Source organism: Falco punctatus (assembly GCF_963210335.1).
Source record: "Falco punctatus genome assembly, chromosome: 10".
Classification (NCBI taxonomy): Eukaryota; Metazoa; Chordata; class Aves; order Falconiformes; family Falconidae; genus Falco; species Falco punctatus.
This window is the reverse complement of record NC_137590.1, coordinates 15,835,843-15,856,017: the sequence shown is the minus strand read 5'-3', so window position 1 is coordinate 15,856,017 and position 20,175 is coordinate 15,835,843. Positions and strand designations below refer to the sequence as shown.

General features: G+C 43.7%; 1 protein-coding gene across 1 annotated transcript; it reads left to right on the top strand.

The window, feature by feature from the left end:
* Positions 1-3,159: 3,159 nt before the first annotated feature.
* On the top strand, positions 3,160-17,868 carry RAD21L1 (RAD21 cohesin complex component like 1; the record flags this gene model as incomplete). Its single annotated transcript, XM_080404379.1, has 13 exons — positions 3,160-3,303; positions 4,898-5,027; positions 7,624-7,723; positions 9,182-9,288; positions 9,685-9,870; positions 10,484-10,585; positions 11,520-11,633; positions 12,651-12,880; positions 14,106-14,208; positions 15,003-15,142; positions 15,850-15,936; positions 16,548-16,625; positions 17,680-17,868. The coding sequence occupies 13 exons, from the start codon at positions 3,160-3,162 to the stop codon at positions 17,866-17,868; spliced, it is 1,710 nt and encodes a 569-aa protein (XP_080260505.1).
* Between the last annotated feature and the right edge of the window lie 2,307 nt (positions 17,869-20,175).

The window sequence follows — 20,175 nt, the reverse complement described above, 5'->3', positions numbered from 1 at the left end:
AGCCGGGCAATCAATTTGCAAGCCAGCTGCTGGCACTGGCGGGGAGATCCAGCAGTGTGCAAGGACCAGAGGTGCCTGGCACATCGTGGCCTCCCCTCCTGGTACTGCTGGTCCCTGCACGCCATAGACATGGCACCCCAGTCCCCATGCACACAAGGATGCACTCGCAGTGCTGGGTGCCCTCAGGAGCTGTTGCCACCAGTGAGGCAGGCAGGGCTGGCTCTGCACCCCGGGGCTGGAAATCAGCTACGGCACTGGGAAGGGCTGGAGCCGGCACAGCCAGACACCAGGGTAGGTCATTCTCCTCACCGCAGGGCACGGTGCGTCCAGGAAGTCTTGGTGCCCTTGCAGGGGTGGTGGACGGCTGCTTTGAAGCTCACGGGGCTCTCCTCCAGGTCCCCATTGAGGATGCATCACTCCAAGGGTGTTTTATAGCAGAACCCCCTCTCCTTCCCCAAACAGCGATGTCTGAGCCTCAGCCTAGGGTAGCTATCTCTGCCCAAAGGCAGCCGGAGGAACAGAGCCCTGCCTTCCACTAAGACCAGCTGCAGAGCCACACTGGGAAGAGGCTCAAAACTTTCCTGGTGATAACTGAAATCCAGTTATCTTCAGCTAACACCAGGCTGCCGGGGAGATGGGGAAAACCACAGGTGCCTTGTGATATGGCAACAGCTGATGCTGTGGCTCAGGAGACTTGCTGTGTTCTGCCTGAATATAAAGCAAAGCACAGAAAGCATGAAGCAGAGGGTTGGTGAACTAATTTTTTTTCTGGCTGGTGACACATAAGGGTGCACACAGGCTGCCTTTTCCTCTCAGTGCTGGCTGTGGCTGATGCAGATGGGTGGCTGCACACCTTTACCCTTATCCCCTCTGCATAGAGTTCAGATCTGAAGCTCTTTTTTTTTTTCCTTCTGCAGATTTGCTTCACCAAGACATTATCAAATGTGCCTGGAGCCACACAGGACCTGCTCACCTGCAGAGAAAGAGATGGGATGGTGCCTCTCAAGTGGGCTTTTAAAATGTCAAGGGTGAAATAGGTTGGGAGGAGGAGGAGGAGGGTGCTGGGGAGGTCCTCTCCATTCATAGAATCATCTAGGTTGGAAAAGACCTTTGAGAACATCAGGTCCAACTGTTAACCCAGCACTGCCAAGCCCACCACTAAACTATGTCCCTAAGCATCCTATATTTCAAACACCTCCAGGGATGGTGACTTCACCACCTCCTTGGGCACCCTGTTCCAAGGCTTGGCCACCCTTACGGTGAAGGAATTTTTCCTAATATCCAACCTAAACCTCCCCTAGCACAACTTGATGCCATTTACTCTTGTCCTCTTGCTTGTTATCTGGGAGACCAACCCCCTGCTGCCCACCCCTTCCTGTCAGGCAGCTGGGGTGAGCCGTCATGTACCCCCTCAGCCTCCTTTTCTCCAGGCCAAACACCCCCAGTTCCCCCAGCCGCTCCCCATCAGCCTTGTGCCCCAGCCCCGTTCCCATCTCTGGACACACTCCAGCCCCTCTGCGACCCTCTTGTAGTGAGGGGCCCAACCCCGCACACAGGATTCACAGTGCAGCCCCACCAGCGCCGAGCACAGGGTGATGATTGCTGCCCTGGTCCTGCTGGCCACACTGCTTCAGATAGAGGCCAGGGTGCTGTGGGCCGCCTTGGCCAGGCACAGGAACCTAAAATGAGCAGCATCGCGCTGCTGGAGGTGCGTGCACGCTCCCTGTGAGCGCCAGGGAGGAGCGGGGATTCACTGACACCGGCCTGGAGGAGGCCTGTGGGGCTGCCCCGCCCGGGGCCAGGCAGCTGCAGGCACGGCGGGCGCGCAGGTTTGGGCAAGGGCAGGCAGCGTCCCTGCAGCGCCCGCCGCCCCGCTGCCGCGCTGCCCGCACAGGCGCTGCCCGCACAGGCGCTGCCCGCACAGGCGCGGCGCGGCACGGCACGGCACGGCACGGCACTGCAGGGCACGGCGCGGCATCGCACGGCGCAGGACACGGAACCCGACCCGGAGACGGGCAGAGAGGCGGTGGCAGCCGGGCAGCGGCGCGCAGGGAGCCGCCGCCGCAGGGCCCGAGGAGGGGCCGCTAAATCCCCCCCGGCCCCTCAGGGCCCGGCGGGGTCCCTCAGTCCGCGCAGGTCCCGCTAAATCCCCCAGCCGCCAGCAGGGTCCCCTCAGCGCCTGGCGGGGTCCCCTCATCTCCTCAGGTTCTGCTAAATCCCCCCGGTTCCCTCAGCGCCCAGCAAGGTCCCTCTGTCCCCCGAGGTCTTGCTAAATCCCCTCCCCATCCCCATAGCACCTGGCTGCATCACCTCAGTGCCTGGTGAGGTCCCTCCATCCCCTCTGATCCCACTAATTTCCCCCTATCCCCTCAGCACCCAGTGGGGTCCCCTTATCATCTCAGGTCCTGCTAAATCCTCCCATCCCCTCAGCACCTGGCGGGGTCCCTTCAGCGCCTGGTGAGGTCACCTCATCCCCTCACAGCCTGGCTGGCTCCCCTCATCTCTTCAGGGCCCCACTAAATCTCCTTCCATTTCCTCAGCACCTGGCTAGATCCCTCCATCCCTTCAGGATTCCACTAAATCCCCCCTGCCCCATTGCCTCAGTACCCACTTGGGTCCCCCATCCCCTCAAATTCCACTAAATCCCCCTTGTCCCCTCAGTGCCCAGCTGTGTTCACCCCATCAGGTCCTGCTAAATTCTCTCACTCCCTCAGGGCCTGGCTGGATACCCCCCATCTCCCCAGATACCACTAAATCCTCACACCCCATCACCTCAGGGTCCCGCCAAATCCTCCCATCCCCTCAGGGCCTGACTGGGTCCCCCCATTCCCTCAGGGTCCCGCCAAATCCCTCCCCCCACTACATCCCCTCAGGGTCCCGCCAAATCCTCCCATCCCCTCAGGTTCTGACTGGGTCCCTCCATTCCCTCAGGGTTCCGCCAAATCCCCCTGTCCCCTCAGAGCCTGGTTGGGTTCCCCCATCCCCTCAGATCCTGCTAAATCCCCCTGTCCCCTCAACGCCTGGTGGAGTCCCTCCATCCCCTCAGGGTCCCACTAAATCCCTCTTCCCACTTCATGCCCCAGGACCCTTCTCCCACTGGGAGGACAAGAGCCCGGGAGGTGGCAGCAGGGCTGGCCTGTGGGCATTGCCCCAGGCATCATGTTCTACCTGCATTTGCTCATCAACAAGCGTGGGCCATTGGCCAAAATATGGCTTGCTGCCCACTGGGAGAGGAAGCTTACCAAAGCTCACGTATTTGAGTGCAATTTAGAGACTACAGTTGAAAAGATCATCTCACCAAAGGTATGCTATTAAACGAGAAGGCATCTTCTGGTAAATTCTGGGGTGGTGTTCATCTTTTGTAGGGAACAGGACTGTTGCTATCATGGGGACTTACTTTAGGACAAATTTGTGGCTATTTCAAAACCAGTGTGAGATACAATCCTACTCTGGTTTTATTCAGTTCTTACTCAGATAAGATCTCCACCTCATTGAGTTATACTTGTATAAATATTTTACTTGCTATTTTACTCCTGGAGATCTGTGGCATACATTTATGTACAGTGTAAGCAAATGTTACCACAGTATATTCAAATGTATTTTTCCGCATGCTGATAGAGCTCCAGGGAGTGCTCTGTGGGCACTGCTGGCCAAGGGATCACGGTAGGTGGGTTTCAGCCACCCGTGAGGCAACATGAGCCCGTCAGTGCAGTGTGGTAGCAATGGTCTTTCTTCAGAGCCTTTGAGTACTGGCTGTGGGTATTCAACAGAATTTGGGAAATACTGGTATTCCCAAATACAAGGAAATTGTCTCAAAAAAATTGAAAAGTCAGCTGCTTAACCAAAGTCAAGCTTAACCAAAGCTGCTTAACCAAAGAAAACTGCCGTGAAATTGTACACAGAGAATGCTTTTGCTGATCTTGTCATAAATAACTTTTGACATATTGTAACCATGTTTCCACTTTCAGTGGACTTCTTCCAGGTCCCCCATTATAATCATATACACATATAATTAAGGACACATAGTGCTTATTAGAGACTCTGTATGAACAGTCCTGGAGGCTGAAGTCCTCTGTCATCACAGAGAAGGTATGACTCAAGCAAGCACAGATGCAGGCAGTCAAGTAGCCATGACTCAGTCCTTGGCCTCTCCGTTGCAATTGCATCCAAGGGAACAGTGAGGAACGCTTTGCGCTGTCACTAATCGATGGCTCAGGAGAGCCAAGGCTTTTGGCTGGTGCAAGCAGATTTTTTGGCTTTTTTCTCCATGAAAATACCTGCTTGATATTTGGTAGCCTGAATTGCATCATCTGTCTTGCATGGGTTATTATTAGTTGAGTGCTGTTAAAATAATCTTGGTATTATTTGGAAGTGTTTTCCAAGAGGTGCTAGTTGAGTACTGTTTGCTTTCCCTTGCATGCTGTCCTGCCTAGCATCTGCATGACCACCTTGACTGTGCTTGGTGCAGCAAGACTTTGCATAAATAAGGGCATAGTTACGGCCTTTCTTTGCAGAAGTAAGGGCATAGGTACCCTGTCTGTTCACTCAAATAACCAAAGTGTCAAATACTAGGATACAGGGCAGCTACTTTCTGTTTCAGGTTGCGTTACGCTGTTTCTTGGCGTTTAGCTGAGATGTTTTAGATAAAGTAGGTGCACCGGTTCAGGACTTACGCTTTGGCATGGCAATGTTTAGGAACAGAATCAACTCAAAGTTCCTAGCTCTGAAAATTCATTTATGTTTACAATCCTCTATATCAGTACAAAGCCCTGTTGAATTTCATAGAGCTCTGTATTGTGGTATGTTACTGGAACTCTGTTACTATTGTGTAATATTTTCATTTTGATATTTTTGCCAAAAATACTAACTCCTGAACAACTTTTTTAAATCATCAAAGTTTACAATAGCTCTGCGAACCTCTGGGCACTTACTCCTAGGAGTGGTGCGGATTTACCACAGGAAAGTAAAGTACCTCTTGGCAGACTGTGGTGAAGCTTTGACAAAAATGAAGACAGCCTTTCGCCCAGGTGTGTACAGAATTCTGCATTTTTCCATCTGTGTCCTTTACAGCTCTCATTTTAAAAGTTATTTTTTGATATTTCTGTTAAATACATGTTATTGATAACAAAGGAAACTGAACATACTAGTGCCTACTGCTGACATTTAGTCTGGCTTAATTTAATGTGATTTCAGGTCTTTGACTCCTTTAAAAGAAGCGGTGTCTTAAGTGGTCTTACAAGAAGAAGCCTGAATTCAGCTTCAGTTGCTAGATAATTAATTTTAATTTCCAATGACACCAACAACATGTCTAACAGGGTGTTAGTGCCAGATCTGACAGTGTGTTTTGAGCTCCAGCCATGTAGCCAGAAAGAATGCAGCAGAGATGACTGGGTCCTTTTCCAACACGCTATTTGTTTGTCATACTTAGGCAACAAATGGGGAGGCACATTTGTCTAAAAAAAGGCCAAGAATAGGACACCAGCATCTGTTGTGAGCCCTAATGTGCTTTGTGACCTGGTCTGTTTGCAGAATACCTACTCTACATTATTCCTAAGGATAGACTCATAAATTGTTTAGCTTAGAAAAGACCTTTAAGATCATCGAGTACAACCATTAATCCAGCACTGCCAAGTCTACTGCTAAACCATGTCCCTAACCACCACATCTACACATTTTCTAAAAACCTCCAGGGACAGTGACTTTCCTGGGCAGCCTGTTCTAATGCTTGACAACACTTTTGGTAAAGAAATTTTACTAATATCCAATCTAAGCCTCCCCTGGCACAACTTGAGGCTGTTTCCTCTTGTCCTATTGCTTGTTACTTGGGAGAAGAGACTGACTCCCACCTGCCTACAAACTTTCAGGTAGTTGTAGACAGTAAGAAGGTCTCCGCTGAGTTTCCTTTTCTCCAGGAAACCCAGTTTCCTCGGCTGCTTCTCATCAGCCTTGTGCTCTAGACCCTTCAGCAGCTTTGTTGCCCTTCTCTGGACACGCTCCAGCATCTCCATGTCTTTCCTGTAGCGAGGGGCCTAAAACTGTACACAGTATTCACAGTGCGGCCTCATCAGTGCCAAGGACAATCGCTGCCCTCGTCCTGCTGGCCACACTGTTTCTGACAGAAGCCAGGGTGCTGTTGGCCTTCTTGGCCATCTGGGCATACTGCCAGTTCATATTCAGCTGGCTGATGACCATCACCCCCAGGCCCTTTCCTACTGGGCAGCTCCCCAGCTGCTCTGCCCAGTGCCTGCAGCACTGCAAGGGGCTGTTGTGACCCGAGCGCAGGACCCCTGCACTGAGCCTTCTTGAGCCTCATACAACTGGCCTTGGCCCATCGATCCAGCCTGTCCAAATCCCTCAGCAGTGCCTTCCTGCCCTCAGGAAGATTAAAACTCCTGCCCAACTTGGTGTCACCTGCAAACTTACTGAGGGTACACTAGATCCCCTCATCCAGATCATCAATAAAGATACTAAACAGAACTGGTTAACGATCATGAGTAGTTAGTTAGTGTAGAAGAATGAAGCTGGGTTAATTAGTATTGATAATATACAACTGTGGGTTGGCTTCAGGGGTGGTGGGTTGGCCGGTGTAGATAAGGTGTAGCTGTGGCTGGTTAAGTTAAGTGGTTGAGAGCCAATGAAGAGAGAGCAGCTGAGGAAGAAGCAGAGAGAGAGAGAGAGTGTGCGTATGCTCTGGATGAGGTGAGGAGAGGAGAGGAGAAGGCAGTGGAGGGACTGGCATGAAGAGAATGTTGGTATGAGATGGTAAAAGACCTTGTGGCAGCTGGCTAGTTTGGAGAGTGTTGTGACAAGTTAGCATTTGTCAACATTTGGAAATCTCTAGAAGAAACACAATAAGTACCCAGTACTATGTAGTTTGAATGCCTACTATTATAGTAGTTATAGAGGTTATAGGTTATAGAGGACTACACACCACAAGAACAAGACACAACAGTCACAGCTGCGGCAATGGAGACTCCCGTGAGATCTAAGGGGGCAGGGGGTGGGGGTCGAATTCTCAGTGGAAGTGGTAAAATGCTGAAACAGGCTGTCCAGGCATGCTGTGAATCTCCATCAGCAGAAATAGTCTAAAGTGATCAAACTTATAAATTAACCCTGTTTTGAGCAAAAGGTTGGGTTAGATGGCCTTCAGAAATCTGTTACTTCACAAATGGTTCCAGGATTCTCTGATGACCACATATTTGCAGTCTCACTTCATAGTTATTTGATGCTGGAGAACAGTGTTATACAGACACGGGAGAGAAAAAGAAAATGCACTAATTCATTTCAAGTGCTATGGAAGGCGCTAGGCTAAATGTCAGTTGTGAGAATCTTTCAGGGACTTAATATAGCTGTTCATAAACCCAATGGATTGACTGTATTTCAAGTCCTGTAGCAGCAGACTCTTCCATATCTGTCTGTAAAACAATAAGGCTTCTAAAGTATATGTAAACTAAGGATTTTAATTCCACTTCAGAGTCCTGTTGGCAAAGTGCTTAAGCTTTACCTTTCTGTTATTTAGAAAGGCAGCAGACATTCCTGACAGGTTTACAGTCTTATTATATGTACTTGGGAGAACATTACTTTTATTGATACTTATTTTGTTATGTTGTCTCTTTCTTTTAGGACTTGTTGACCTTCTAGAAGAGAACTTTGAGGCTGATTATCTGTCCATTACATTACCTGAAGAATTTCATGATTTTGAAATGCCACTACTTGATTTAAAGTAAATGCTTTCCTAGTTTTTACTCATTATTTTAGTATTTCTAGAAGTAAAGCATATCCTTTCTGTTATCTGATCAGGACTCAGATAGAATTGCTCTGATTTGATAACTGAATTCTCCTAAATTCCAAGTCAGCTTTACAGTCACATGAATTGTACTTTGGTAGGGTTCCTCAAAGTCCAGACATCTACAATGAAATAACGTATGGAACTTGACTTCAGGATTTTAAATTGTCTGAGTGAAGCCTGCAAACAACTTTCTTCCCTCAAGAAAAGATATAAAAGTTAATATAAATGCCATTGTAAGACCAAGGAAGCTCTGGCTAGTAACCTTGCAATGTTGCACTGTTCCATTGTGTAACTGTATTTAATTTCTGCTCCATTGCTCTTTGGGCTGGGGCATTTTATCAGCAGTAGTCAGCTTGGCTCCCCATGAAAAGCCAGCATATTTCTTTGGCTTTTCTGACAGAATGTAGAAAAACTGATAAAAAGTGGGAGGCCAAGACACGTTTCTGGTGTCTGCAATGCCCCCAGAGGTCCAGGATAAGGGATTTCTGCTGAAGCTTCCTCTGTACCTTGTCATAAATACAGCTTGATGGGATCTGTTAGTATTTAGTATTTTCCAAGTACAGCTGCCAGGTAAAACTATTTATTCAAGTACTTCAGTGTGCTAACTGTAAAGCATGCCTTTGCTGCCTACCCAAAGAATCTGTGTGGTTTGATTTACAGATGATGGCGTTACACTGATTAGATGCCTGTTACGGGGTGAGCACCCAGTAGATAGCAGGGCTTGGATGTGAACAAACTCGCATGAGACCAAGTTTTCTGGCAAAAGAGAGTGGCGAAATGTGAAATAAGGAGTACAGCTGCTGCCCTTGTTCTTATAGCTATGCCTGCTGTTTCTTGTGGGGGCTGCTGTCTGAGTATACATCTGGATCATTTGTCCATGGAGTTCCAGATGTGGGCAGTATTCTGAAGCTGGGTAACACAGTGCTTTCCCCTTCCTCACAGACCTCTCCCAGCTGTCTCCTCTCACAGCTAGTGCAGGTTCAGTCTTCGCTGCATGACATACATTGGTGATTGCATGCATGGAAATTTTGGCTAGCAAAGGCAGCAGCTGCCTACTTGCTTAGAGGTATCAATTTTAATAAACCTATAGCACCTGGTTTCCATATGCTTATTTTCAGCTTTTAGAGGAAAACCAAAGGAGTGAATTTTATCAAAACCCCCTTAAAAACGACTTGACTGCAAATAGCCTTGGGAAGCAGTTGTTCTCTCTCCACAGAAGTGAGGAGCAGCCAGGGTACTTTCAATGCCATAGAAAACAGAAGCTATCTTTTGGGGGGGTTCATGACAAAGTGTCAGGATTGAAGACTGTTTAGGACCAAGTTTTCATGTTCCAGCTAACTGGTCAATAGGTTTCAGTTCACCCTATATTTTGTATAATGTTTTTTTCATCAGTTCCATTGATGTTGCTGAACATTTTACCTTGAATCAGAGCAGAGCTGAAGACATCACACTTACAGAGGATTACGAAAGCAACATACTTCTCTGTGATAGAAACTTTGGTGAGAGAAGTTGAGAAATTAGAAATATTCCATAAGGAAAAGTGTGTTTTGTGGAAAAATTTGTACAGTCTGAGTGCTTTCCAGACGTGAAAAAAGTGTGTGTATTATTGAAAGTGTGTGTGTTTCACACTTGTGCTGATTGGCCTGTCATACTGTCTTATGCTTAAATTTTAGTGTAAGTACTCTAAGTAATATAATATGATATTGGAGACTGAGAATCAAAGCAAACATTTTCTGCTTTTTACTGAATTAGCTAGACTTGTTTGCTGTTTGTTCCATTTGAGGTATGGGATATGTTACAATCTTTTAAAAAATATGTGAAAAATTAGGAAATTGATAAATACGTGTTTCAAAAATTCAGGCAGATGAAGCATCAGAAATTCTGTGTTTATTCAGATGAAGAACCAGATGCACTAAGAAAACAGAGCTTCTTTGACAGCAGCATCTTAATGAGCAGTAGGAGTCCTGTGGCTGATCACAACTCTGCGAGTGTAAATGGAGACAAGTCTGCACTGCGTGAAGATGCTTACTGTTTTGAACATGACTGTTTTGGAGATGAGGAGAATGCTGTAGATATGATTGGTAGGGTTTGCCATAGATAAACAGAATTAGCTTCTTTCAAATATTTTTATTCTTACAGGAAAACAAACAGGATAGAATGAAAGTGATTGCTTTCAAACATAAATCCTATATTTTTTGTTGTTTTCATACTTCTTTTTTTTTACTTGTCACTAAATCTATGATCACTTAGACATTGCCACATAAAATTGTTTTAAAGGATATAAATTATTTAGAATTAAAGGAATTTGATTTATACCTAATATTTAACAGTTTAATTTATATTTTCAGAGGTGATATACTGCAGCATTTTTATCCTTATTGTTGTAATAACAAAGGCAGCAAAGTAGTTTCTACATCTATGTGGTTTAGAGTATTTATGTAAATCTTTATTTATACTTTTAAACCAGTATCAGTATTCTACTTTTCAAAGAAAAGGTGGAAATCTCAGAAGTAAGACTAACATTCCCATTTTTGTACTGCTGAAGACAGCTGTACCGTTGACAGCCATCTGTGGAAGCTGAGCTTATTTTAGTTTGCAGAGAATTAACCTTAAATAATTAACATTAGGCTGTATCAGACTAATTTATAACTACTGAGACTTAGAATGATTAAAACTATCCATTTTGTATTTAAGAAATCCTGTTGAGGGATGAGCAAAATGATCTGGATAAAGACATTCTTGATATGAAGGAAGAACATCCTTTGTCACAAGATCTGCCAGAGAACAGCATAGCCAGTGAGTCTGCAGTGTCTGCTCTGTCTTACACAAACCCTCTGTATTAATGCCTAAAGTTACTCACATTCAGCTCTGTATAATATCTGGAGCCTTTCTCCTTTGTTCCTTTCCTTTAATTTTTTTCTAATATCCATCCACCATTTTAGGTACAATTTAATTTGACCTAGGGATTCCAGATCTGTAATGTGACATTGCTTAGAAACACTTTTATGTGACATCCTGTTGGATACGCTGTTGATCCACCCTGCTGCTTAGGCAGTACGATAAGGCTTTTGTAGGGGAAAGGAAACTGAACAAGGGTATGCTGTGACTTTGAACTTTACCTATGAGTATTTCTGGCTTCATATTTCAGCAGCAAATGACACTTCAGTAGTTCATAAAGTTCCTAGTCATCTTTTGGTTTGATATTGGTGAAAGAAATAATTTTTTTGAAACGTATTTCTGGAATTTTTTTTATATCTTAAATCCTTATACCCCCATCACACTGTTACTTTAAAACTGAGAATTCTGGAACAGCTTTGAAGTGAAACAGTGGCACTTGCCTTTCCTTGCACTAGTCCTGCTACTACCTGTTCCTTTTATGTTGACAGAGATGCCCACACTGCCATGCAGTTGCCTGGAACTGGAAACAGATACATATTGAAAATAACCACTTTTCTCCCCAAACATTTTTCGTTGGGTGGGTTTTTCTACCAGTTCTTCCGTCTGTTCCACCACCCGGTCATACAGGTTCTGGTGTCAGCAAAGGGAAGTGTGTAGTGCAGAAGCAGAGACAGTTATTACTGGTTAAGGTGATTGTGAGATCATAGATAAAATCACAGTTTTCTAATTTTGATCCTTTTTGTCTGCTTTCATTCTTTGTTGTGAGATTAAGAAATTTTTCCATCTTGTAAACTTTTTTTTAATTTGGATTATTTGCTGGGTTTTCTTACAGTTGAGTCCAACTGCACAGACACCACCATTAAGGAAGTAAGTCATCTAATGAATGAAACAATGCCTTCATTGATGGAACACGATGGATTTGTGCTTGAGCCAGTTGATGATACAGGTCAGAACTTGACCAGTTTCTTGTTGAATGTTTGCACTAACTAGCTTTCATTTTCTTCTTGTTAGAACAAAACAGGTTATTCCCACTTTAGATTTCATCGGCTCCTACTGTCATAGTTCTATTTTATGGTAACTATTACACAAACCAATATCAGGTATTCACCTGATCTGCCCAAATCTCTGCTGACAGTTTCTTCTGCGTACCAAATCAAGTTTTCTTGCTCTTCAGTTCTGCTAACAGTGCAAGCGTGGGCTGTTCATGAATGTTACTGAGGTTTCAGCCAAAGAACTTCTACTGTTAGTGACACATCAGTGATTTTTATGTGTAAAATAACAATCTTAAAACTTTCAGGCCTTTGTAAAATTTTGTTTTGCAAACTTTTAACTTTAATAAGATCCAATAAGAAAAATATTTAATTTCTTCTGTAAGTAAATTTAAATGTCACCCATCGTGTTGGTGGCTGCTAGCAAATAAACAAGTTCATGTTGACATTAATATTTAAAATACTGGAATTTTCCAGTCTGCTAAAATAATATTCAATAAGTTACAGCTATATAACCAGTCCATGTCTTTCTGTCATGTTTACTATGTACATCTAAATTAAATTCCTAAAGGATTAAACTGACAAATACAGATATTAATTATGAGGAAACCTGTTGAGTACATCAGCAATTCTTGGAACAATGACCTTCCTGATGGATTAAAGACAGCTTACTCAATTTTGTTGATATATCTTGTGTTCTCATTAAGTCCTCACATTCCTGGTTCTTTAGTATGGTAGTCATATGTCTTCCATAACTAAACACATGAATTTCCTGTACAAGGATACAAAGAGTATACTTTATGAAAAATTCTGGAGAAACGGCACATGCACTTGTACTTTGATTTTCAAGTCTATGTGGTGTTTCAGGAGGTCAGAAGCCTGTCCCTTTGATTCACAGTGCTTTTTTTTTATGCCTAAGTGTTCTGTGACTAGACCTTCTTAGATATTTTTTTTTAAATACTTGTTCTATGTAGCTGTGACCCAGAGGAAAAAAAATAAAAAAAAGAGGAAGTTGCTTGTGGATGTAGAGAAGGAACTCAGCTGTAACACTATATACAACCAACTTAACAACTGCACGGACATTCTTACTACATTAGACCTTGCACCCCCAACAAAAAAAACAATGATGTGGAAGAAATCAGGAGGTGTGGATAAACTCCTGTTCCATGCTACACAGCCTGTGGTTCATGCTGATCTGCAAATGGTAAAGATCAATTTCTTGTAGGTTTTAATGTCACTGTATAGATTATGGGACTGTTGCACACCTAGGGTCTAACTGAGAGACATTTTGCAGACTTGGTTTCATGTGAACTCCTAGCAAACTGCAGGTGCGTAGCATCACTGAAAGTATTGTTTTGCAGTAAAGTTCAGTTGGATACCTGATGATTATTTGCAAACTCACCACTAATTGCTTCATCAGAAAGACAGTATGTAGAGCTCGCAACTTTTATCTCTAGCACCCCAACAACAGGTGAAACACGACAAAGTTGAAAGCTGATGTTTCATTTCATATACTGGCACCTGACTGTACACTAATACACAACTATTTAGATTTCTGTCAATTTCTTTTCTGCTTTCTACTTTATTATTTTCTGTTTTGTTTCTGCTCTGTAATCAATATGAGACCACATCTTTCCTCTATGTTTACTTTAAAGTACATCAGGCATGAACATTATTCTTATGATATTGTTAACGGCTTTAGAAAATCAGTATGCCAATTTGTTTTGCACTTGCCAGCTGGAGAGCACCCAGGGACTTGCTTTTCAGAGGACCAAGAGGTTCCTGATTGCTGATCATTTTGGCTAGCAGGGTGGGCCAGACCACCCTTTCCTGTGGCTGTGCACCTTACGGGTCTTTTTTTGCACAAGACAGTTTTATGGAAATACTATCTATCAAAGCCTCTTGTGTCCCTATGTAGTATCTGACAGATCCTTCAAAGAAGCTGTAAGTTTAGAGCTGGTGATAAGATAAAAAAGAGCTCAACAGGCATACAAGGTGATAGGAAATAACAACGGTGTGACCTGTGTGCAGCAGCCTTAGGTTAATTGCACTCTTTCTTCTGTTGTGTGGCTTGGAGAGATCTGGGAGGCAGAGTCTCCAGGCAAACAGCTCTGCAGGTTCGTTATAGCAGCACAGCTTCACCACTTAGAGTCGAGGTGCAGAATTACAACTTGCTCTTTATGAGGATGAAAAATACTCATATACCAGTACATGGGGAGAGAAATCCACACACATAACTGCAGATATTCTTTTTTCATCCTTGCTTACTGGCTTCAAGGAAAAATGATCCAAGCTGTCCCTTAGTTATTTCTTCATGAAGTTTGCTGACAAAGTTGAAGCTGCAGAAGGCTATTCTAGATTTTCAGGATTACCTGATTCAAATATCTGAATTCTGGGTTGCAGCAATTAATATACAGCTTGTATTTCAGTTGTTTGCAAAATGCTTCAAGAGTCACAGATTTAACATGAGAAGAAAAGGAATACAGAGGGAGTCTGAAATGGAAGAAACAAGAAAAGAGCAAGATACCACAGGTAATATTTTAGTTCTGTTGTTGCAGAATTAGCTGTTAGAAAATGTTTTCTGTTTTACATAATGTTTGAGAGACATGTGCACAGTGTTTGTGTGCAGTGTTCTATAAATCAAAGGCCAAGAAAGTTAAATGTTAAGGAAAGTGGCTGTTAATTATTTTAAATAAAAATGAAAAGTTTTTTTGTTTTTATAAGTACTTTGCTGTTCTTTTGTTCCTTAGATCAGAAACTGAATGGAAGTCTTTTTCTTCCTTGTGGCATAAGGAAGTATTTTTGGTTTCAGCTTTGGTTTCTGTAATTGTCTACCACTACCAGATTTGGTGGTGGTGGTTTTTTTTTAAAAAAGTTTCTCACTTGTTCTGAGTGTAATCAAACTGCTCTCTAGATTTCCAAATTCATGTAAATAACTTCCGTTTGTAACCTAAAGATTGTGTTTTGGTTAATATCAAGCAAGAAGAAATGTTCCATTTTAGATCTGAGAGTGTGATGTATCTGCTTTTACTCCACTGCTCTGCCACAAGTATAATCTGTATGTCTGCCCCACAAGTTAATCAACAAAAGCACCTCCTGCAAGTCCATAAAGGTCAACTTTTAGAAAAGGAGAAACTCTCTTGGAAGGTGATTCTTATTCCATGGTCCTATTGGGGATAATATTTATTCTGTATTTACTCATTCTGTCCCTTTCTTTCAAAGATTGCTAGCTAGGGTGTGAGTTTTGTTGTTCAGTGTTGTTTGTTTTTTTAAGGACAGTGATTCACAGTAATTGCCTCTTAAACCTTGTTTTTTTATTAATACAGAGATGCTGATAGTAGAAGAGCCAAGTTACCTGCAGGAATCAGCTCATTCAGAGACTGAGAGAAAAACTAGAAATGATTTGTTTATGTTGACATCACAGAATAACAGAAAAGAAACTCATGATAACTGTGGTGAAATGATAGTGAGCAGTTTCCATAAATTTTAGAGACCTATATGTATTTATTGGTTTCATTTTATGCTAGGCTTCTGTGTAACACACATTAAGAAATTACTAATACATGTTTGAAAAGGATGCTAGAAACAGCCAATGTAGCATTAAGTAGCTTGTTACGAAAATTTATTTATTAGCACTTTAGTAGCTTTACAATGAATGAATGATTAATTAAAATGTCTATTAATAAGTATAGATTACAGTCTAACCATTAAGCATAAATGAAATCTTAATAGGAAATACAGACTCTTTGTACTAAAGAGATAAATATAATCATCTTGATAAAGGATAAAACTTACCTTTTGTGTCTCGTATTGAGAAAATACTTAAGCAATAACAAATTATTTCTGCTGTCTTCATTTATGCTGACTTGAAAGGGCATTCTTTAGAGAATATGAAACTCATTAAAGCTGAAAAAGAATGACAAAATTGGACCTAACAGGAGTAGAAAATGCAGGGTCTGTGTCTGAACGGAGGCCATAGGTACAGACCCAGCTGTAGGACAAATACTACAGCGAGGTCCCTGCCTATGTGAGAACAGACATGGTAGAAATAGCAACTATGAAATCATTTTGGTTTATTACAGTAAATGCTTTAAGCAGAATTATGTAATTGAAAAGTGCACTGTATGCATAAATGGTGTTGCCTACTGATCATCCTTTCTGTTCTAACAGCAGGATAGACTGACTTTCTCTGAGAGCTCCTCACTGGTGAACAATTGCCCGGGCCAAGAAGCTGAAACACAGCCAGCTGAGTTAGCAAATGTATGCATACCCGAAGCTGACCCCTCTGACTTATTTCAGAAGAGAACGGTGTTCTTCCTCAGAAATGTTTTAAAAATATTTGTAATAGCGTCATGAACTTACAGTGCATTTTGGTGTACTAACATCATCTTTAGTACACGTTTTGCCAGTCAGAAACTGTATAGCTTGATAATCAGGGCTGCGGTATTCCCGCATTCAAAGGTTACAGTCTGGGAGGGAAACAGCTCCTTACATAGAGATGGTGCTTCCTGTAAGAAGGAAACAGTTTCTGAACTTCGTGGCTGTGAGGATGCTCAGGCACTCTGAAACAAGGGCAGTCTTCTCCTGTTGACTTCAGAGGTGAAGCCCAAAATCTAAATCCAAATTTTTGAACATTCTTTTTGGCCCCTGACCAATACAACCTTTCACAAAGTCAAAACCAGAACACATTCTTTTCTCTGTTTCACAAAGCCCAGTATGGCCACAGAGGTGTCAGTTATCCTGAGTATGGCCATCAAAATGCCCAGCTCCAGCTGGATTTTCAATTAGGCTAAAACTCTTGTCCTTTTTATCATCATGGGGTGTGACTTTTTACACGTGCTGTCTAACCTTCTGTTCTATTTCCTCTCAAGGAACTAACAAGGAACAGGAAAGACAGTGAAGAACTAAGGTGGAGCAAAAGAACTCTTCAGTTATTAAGAACTTTACAGGTACTGTGCAGGATTTAGTCATTAGATGCCAAAGCCAGGTGTTGATTGCAGGTGGACCATGTCAGAAAATCTCCTACTTAGACTGTAGGTCATATTGCTGCCTCTTTATACGGGCGTGTAACTGCATTTTATTGGGTATTTACATAGGAAAAGTCTGAGTGCCTGACACGGTGTCTTCTCCCACAGCTGCTGGAATCGCTAGAACTTCCTGAACGTTTGCTTCCAGGGCAGTGTTTGCTCTAATGCTAGGCCCTTGCTCTCTTCCTTCTATGAGTATGCTCTGGAGTATCTCTACAAAACCCAACTCACAGTTGCTTACAGGTTTCCAGATCTCAGCTGGGCACTGCCGGGTGCCATTGTTTAGCTATTCAGCCTCTTGAGATGTCAGCTAGGGAAACGAATCAGGGTTATGTTAAAAAGAAAGCTGGTATCACCTTCTTTAAGAGGTTTTAATGCCCCGGTGCTTTCAAGGTGCTTGAAATTCACCAGGGAGGGCAGCCTTTGCCTTGGGAAGACTTATTCTGCTTTTCTTGCAGAAATCCTGGTGAAACTGGTGAAACTGTAATGTAAGACATCATACGCTGTATCGCCAGGACTCTAACAGAAGCCAGCTCTAACAGGCTGCTCTGATGCTGAATGTCCAAGCGCCATTAAAAACCAAGCAATAATACCACTTCGTTAGATGTGACTGAAATTGCCTGTGATACAGCCGGTACTCTGTATCCCACGAACAAGGCATGCGGGGGTTCTTATAATTTTGAATCATGAGAACCCTTATAGATGTGCTTCATCGCATGCCTCAATACTGTTTCGGTGAATTCAGTGGAACTGGGCATATGTAGATTTTAGTAACATAGGTAGGTGCTAGCAATATTATGGCAATAAAATGTTAAGAGCCACTTACATAAATGCAAATGCCAAGATAAGATCCTATTCAAGGTGTTCAAGCAGAAAATATTCACTCCGAGCAGCGCTCTTCGGTTCAGCTTTGATGGGATCTGGGTTTATGGGCAGGGAAGCTGACCTGACTGATGTTCTCATTTCTCTCATGCAGCACCTGAAGAGATCAGGCATGCGTTCGTTCAGTTTTCGGGAGCTCTGTTGGAAAAACAACCGGAAAGAAGTCGCAGCCCAGTTTTACATCTTCCTTGTCCTGAAGAAGCAGTCAGTTATTGCACTTCATCAGAGCGCTCCCTTTGCTGACATTACAGCCACCACTGGCCCAATGTTTGACACTTGCTGAAATCATGCAATATTTGGATAAGCTAACAAAAAAATCTTAATTCTAAATTTTCCAGCAAATAGATTTCCTGGGGAAAAAAAGATGATTTAATGTCTTGTCAAGCTGTGGTAACTGAGCGGAGCTGCCTTTATGTTATACCACCTCTCCGAACTGCCAGGTCCCAGCTTGTGCAGGTGTGCTGCCTCAGTGTTGGCCACCAAGGTGTTCACTAGTAGGTTTATTTTAATATATATGTTTATGTGATGAGCAGTTAGTTATTCCATTAATACAATATAGCTAAAATACATATTCTACATAAGTGATTTACACTGTGAAGGATTGTATGAAAGTCCTTAAAAACCTTTCTCAGAGAGCAGCTTTGGAGGTTAGGTGATTAACAGGGCTTGTGAGTGTGAATTATCTAATGCCTTCAGCAAGAGAAGTCTGTTAAGCTTACTTTGCCAAAAAATTAGTCTATTTGAAATTATTCCTTTCAAAGAATGTTCAGTATTTGGTATTTTAAGGTTTAGCAAGCTCCTGTCTCCAGCACCGTTTTCATGTGTTCAGGCAGAGAGGAGTTATGTTATCCCTCGAAAAGTCACACAGGAGAAATCCTCCCATGTTAGATATCATGGAGCATGTTTACTTAGAGACTAAAACTTTTATTTAGGCATAGACCTAATTAAAAATGGATGTTAAACTGAAATGTTATTACTTCTTTGCATTTTGATCTAATTTAGGATAAGTTTTAATACTTTTGCTGTCATTTTTGTAAAGGTAGTGTTTTTCAGTCATATCAAATCTGTGATGCACGGGACGGTTGTGTGTGCTCAGCACTCTGGAGTGTTACAGTGCTGCGGGTATGCTGATATCTCTTAATCTGAAATCAATAAAAATCACAAGAAGATGTTTCCTTTGTTCTGAAGGATCAAAACCAGCCGCAGCCTAAGCTGTCCTTTGGGTTTGCCTTCTCAGAGTCAAGTGGGTTTGGTGATTTTCCTTAAAATTTAAACGGATGGATGATATTGTCATCCTGGTTTTGTGGGTGTTCAGTTGCACCCCGTGCATCTGGTCCTGCTGACGTGTGCTGTTCCCGTCATGCATTGATTTATTTGTGCAGGCAGGGTGTAGGGGGTGCCAGGAATTGATTTTGAGGGGTCTGTTCAGAGGAATAAAAAGATTTTAAAATGAGTGAAGACACTGTGCTGGGTGGGAAGGGATGGGCTGGGGGTTGGGCTGCCTGCTTGCGAGGGTTTCACCTGGTTTCCCATTTTCCATGTAGTATTTGATTAAAATAAGCAATAAGAAGCCTTTTCTGGGTGTACGGGAGGGAAAAGGGATCCTGTTTGTTAAAAACCTTTCTGTTTTCTGCAGAAGAGATAGTATTTCCCTTTTCTGATGTGAATAGGAGTGATGCTCTCTGAGGCTGACCATAATTGGGAGCGGCTCACCTCCCTCTCCCCTCTGGGGCCAGGCCATGGTTTTGTTCAGGAGCTGAGTACGGACCCGGGCTGAGGAGGGGGTTCAGTTCTCCAGATCTCACGCTCGGCACCTCGGGAGCAAGCCCACAGCAGGTCTGATCCCCCTGGCGCAGCATGTATCTCGGTGAGCCCCCTGCTCCACGCCACACTTCCTGGGAAACGGTGGGCTGGGGAGGGAAGAGAAACCATTTTTCTCCCCCAAAAGCCATCCAAAATGACTCTGCACCCTGCATCAGAGCTGCCGCCCGTGCCATGTCTGCTGCTGCCGCATGGCAAGAGCAGCTCCAGCAGCAGCAGATGCAATAACTCATTAATTTTCCTTGCAAGGAGAGAGGCTGTGCAATGGATTCACCAGGAAAGAGGGAACAAAAGGAGGATGGAGGCGGGCAGGAGGCAGGCAGGAATAAATGACAGGCAGGTTATATATGTACATTGAAAACAGTCTGAGTGTCAGAATAAATGAGGTACAAATCTTGCAGGAAATAGTCCTGGAAGAAAGACTGGCGTGTATTTACAAAACAGGTTTGTCAGTGTTCTGAAATAACCGTGGGGGAGTTACCAAGGGAGCCTGCGATGGCAGGGGAAGCTCAGTGCTGGCGGGGTGCAGCGGTGTGAGTGAGGCAGGGGCTTGGGCTTTAACCTGGCCCAGCCTGCCAGCCCGGGGTCCCGGCCCGGCCCAGGAGCCCCCACCTTGCCGACCGGTGAACGCTTTCCCTCCGTAAGTCTATACCTGCATGCATACACCTGGGCTGTTATGTGTCTATACGTTACATACTTACATACGTGTATGTGCACCTCACCGTGTCCCACAGGGTGCCTGCAGCCGCCGCGGGGGCATGCAGCGCGG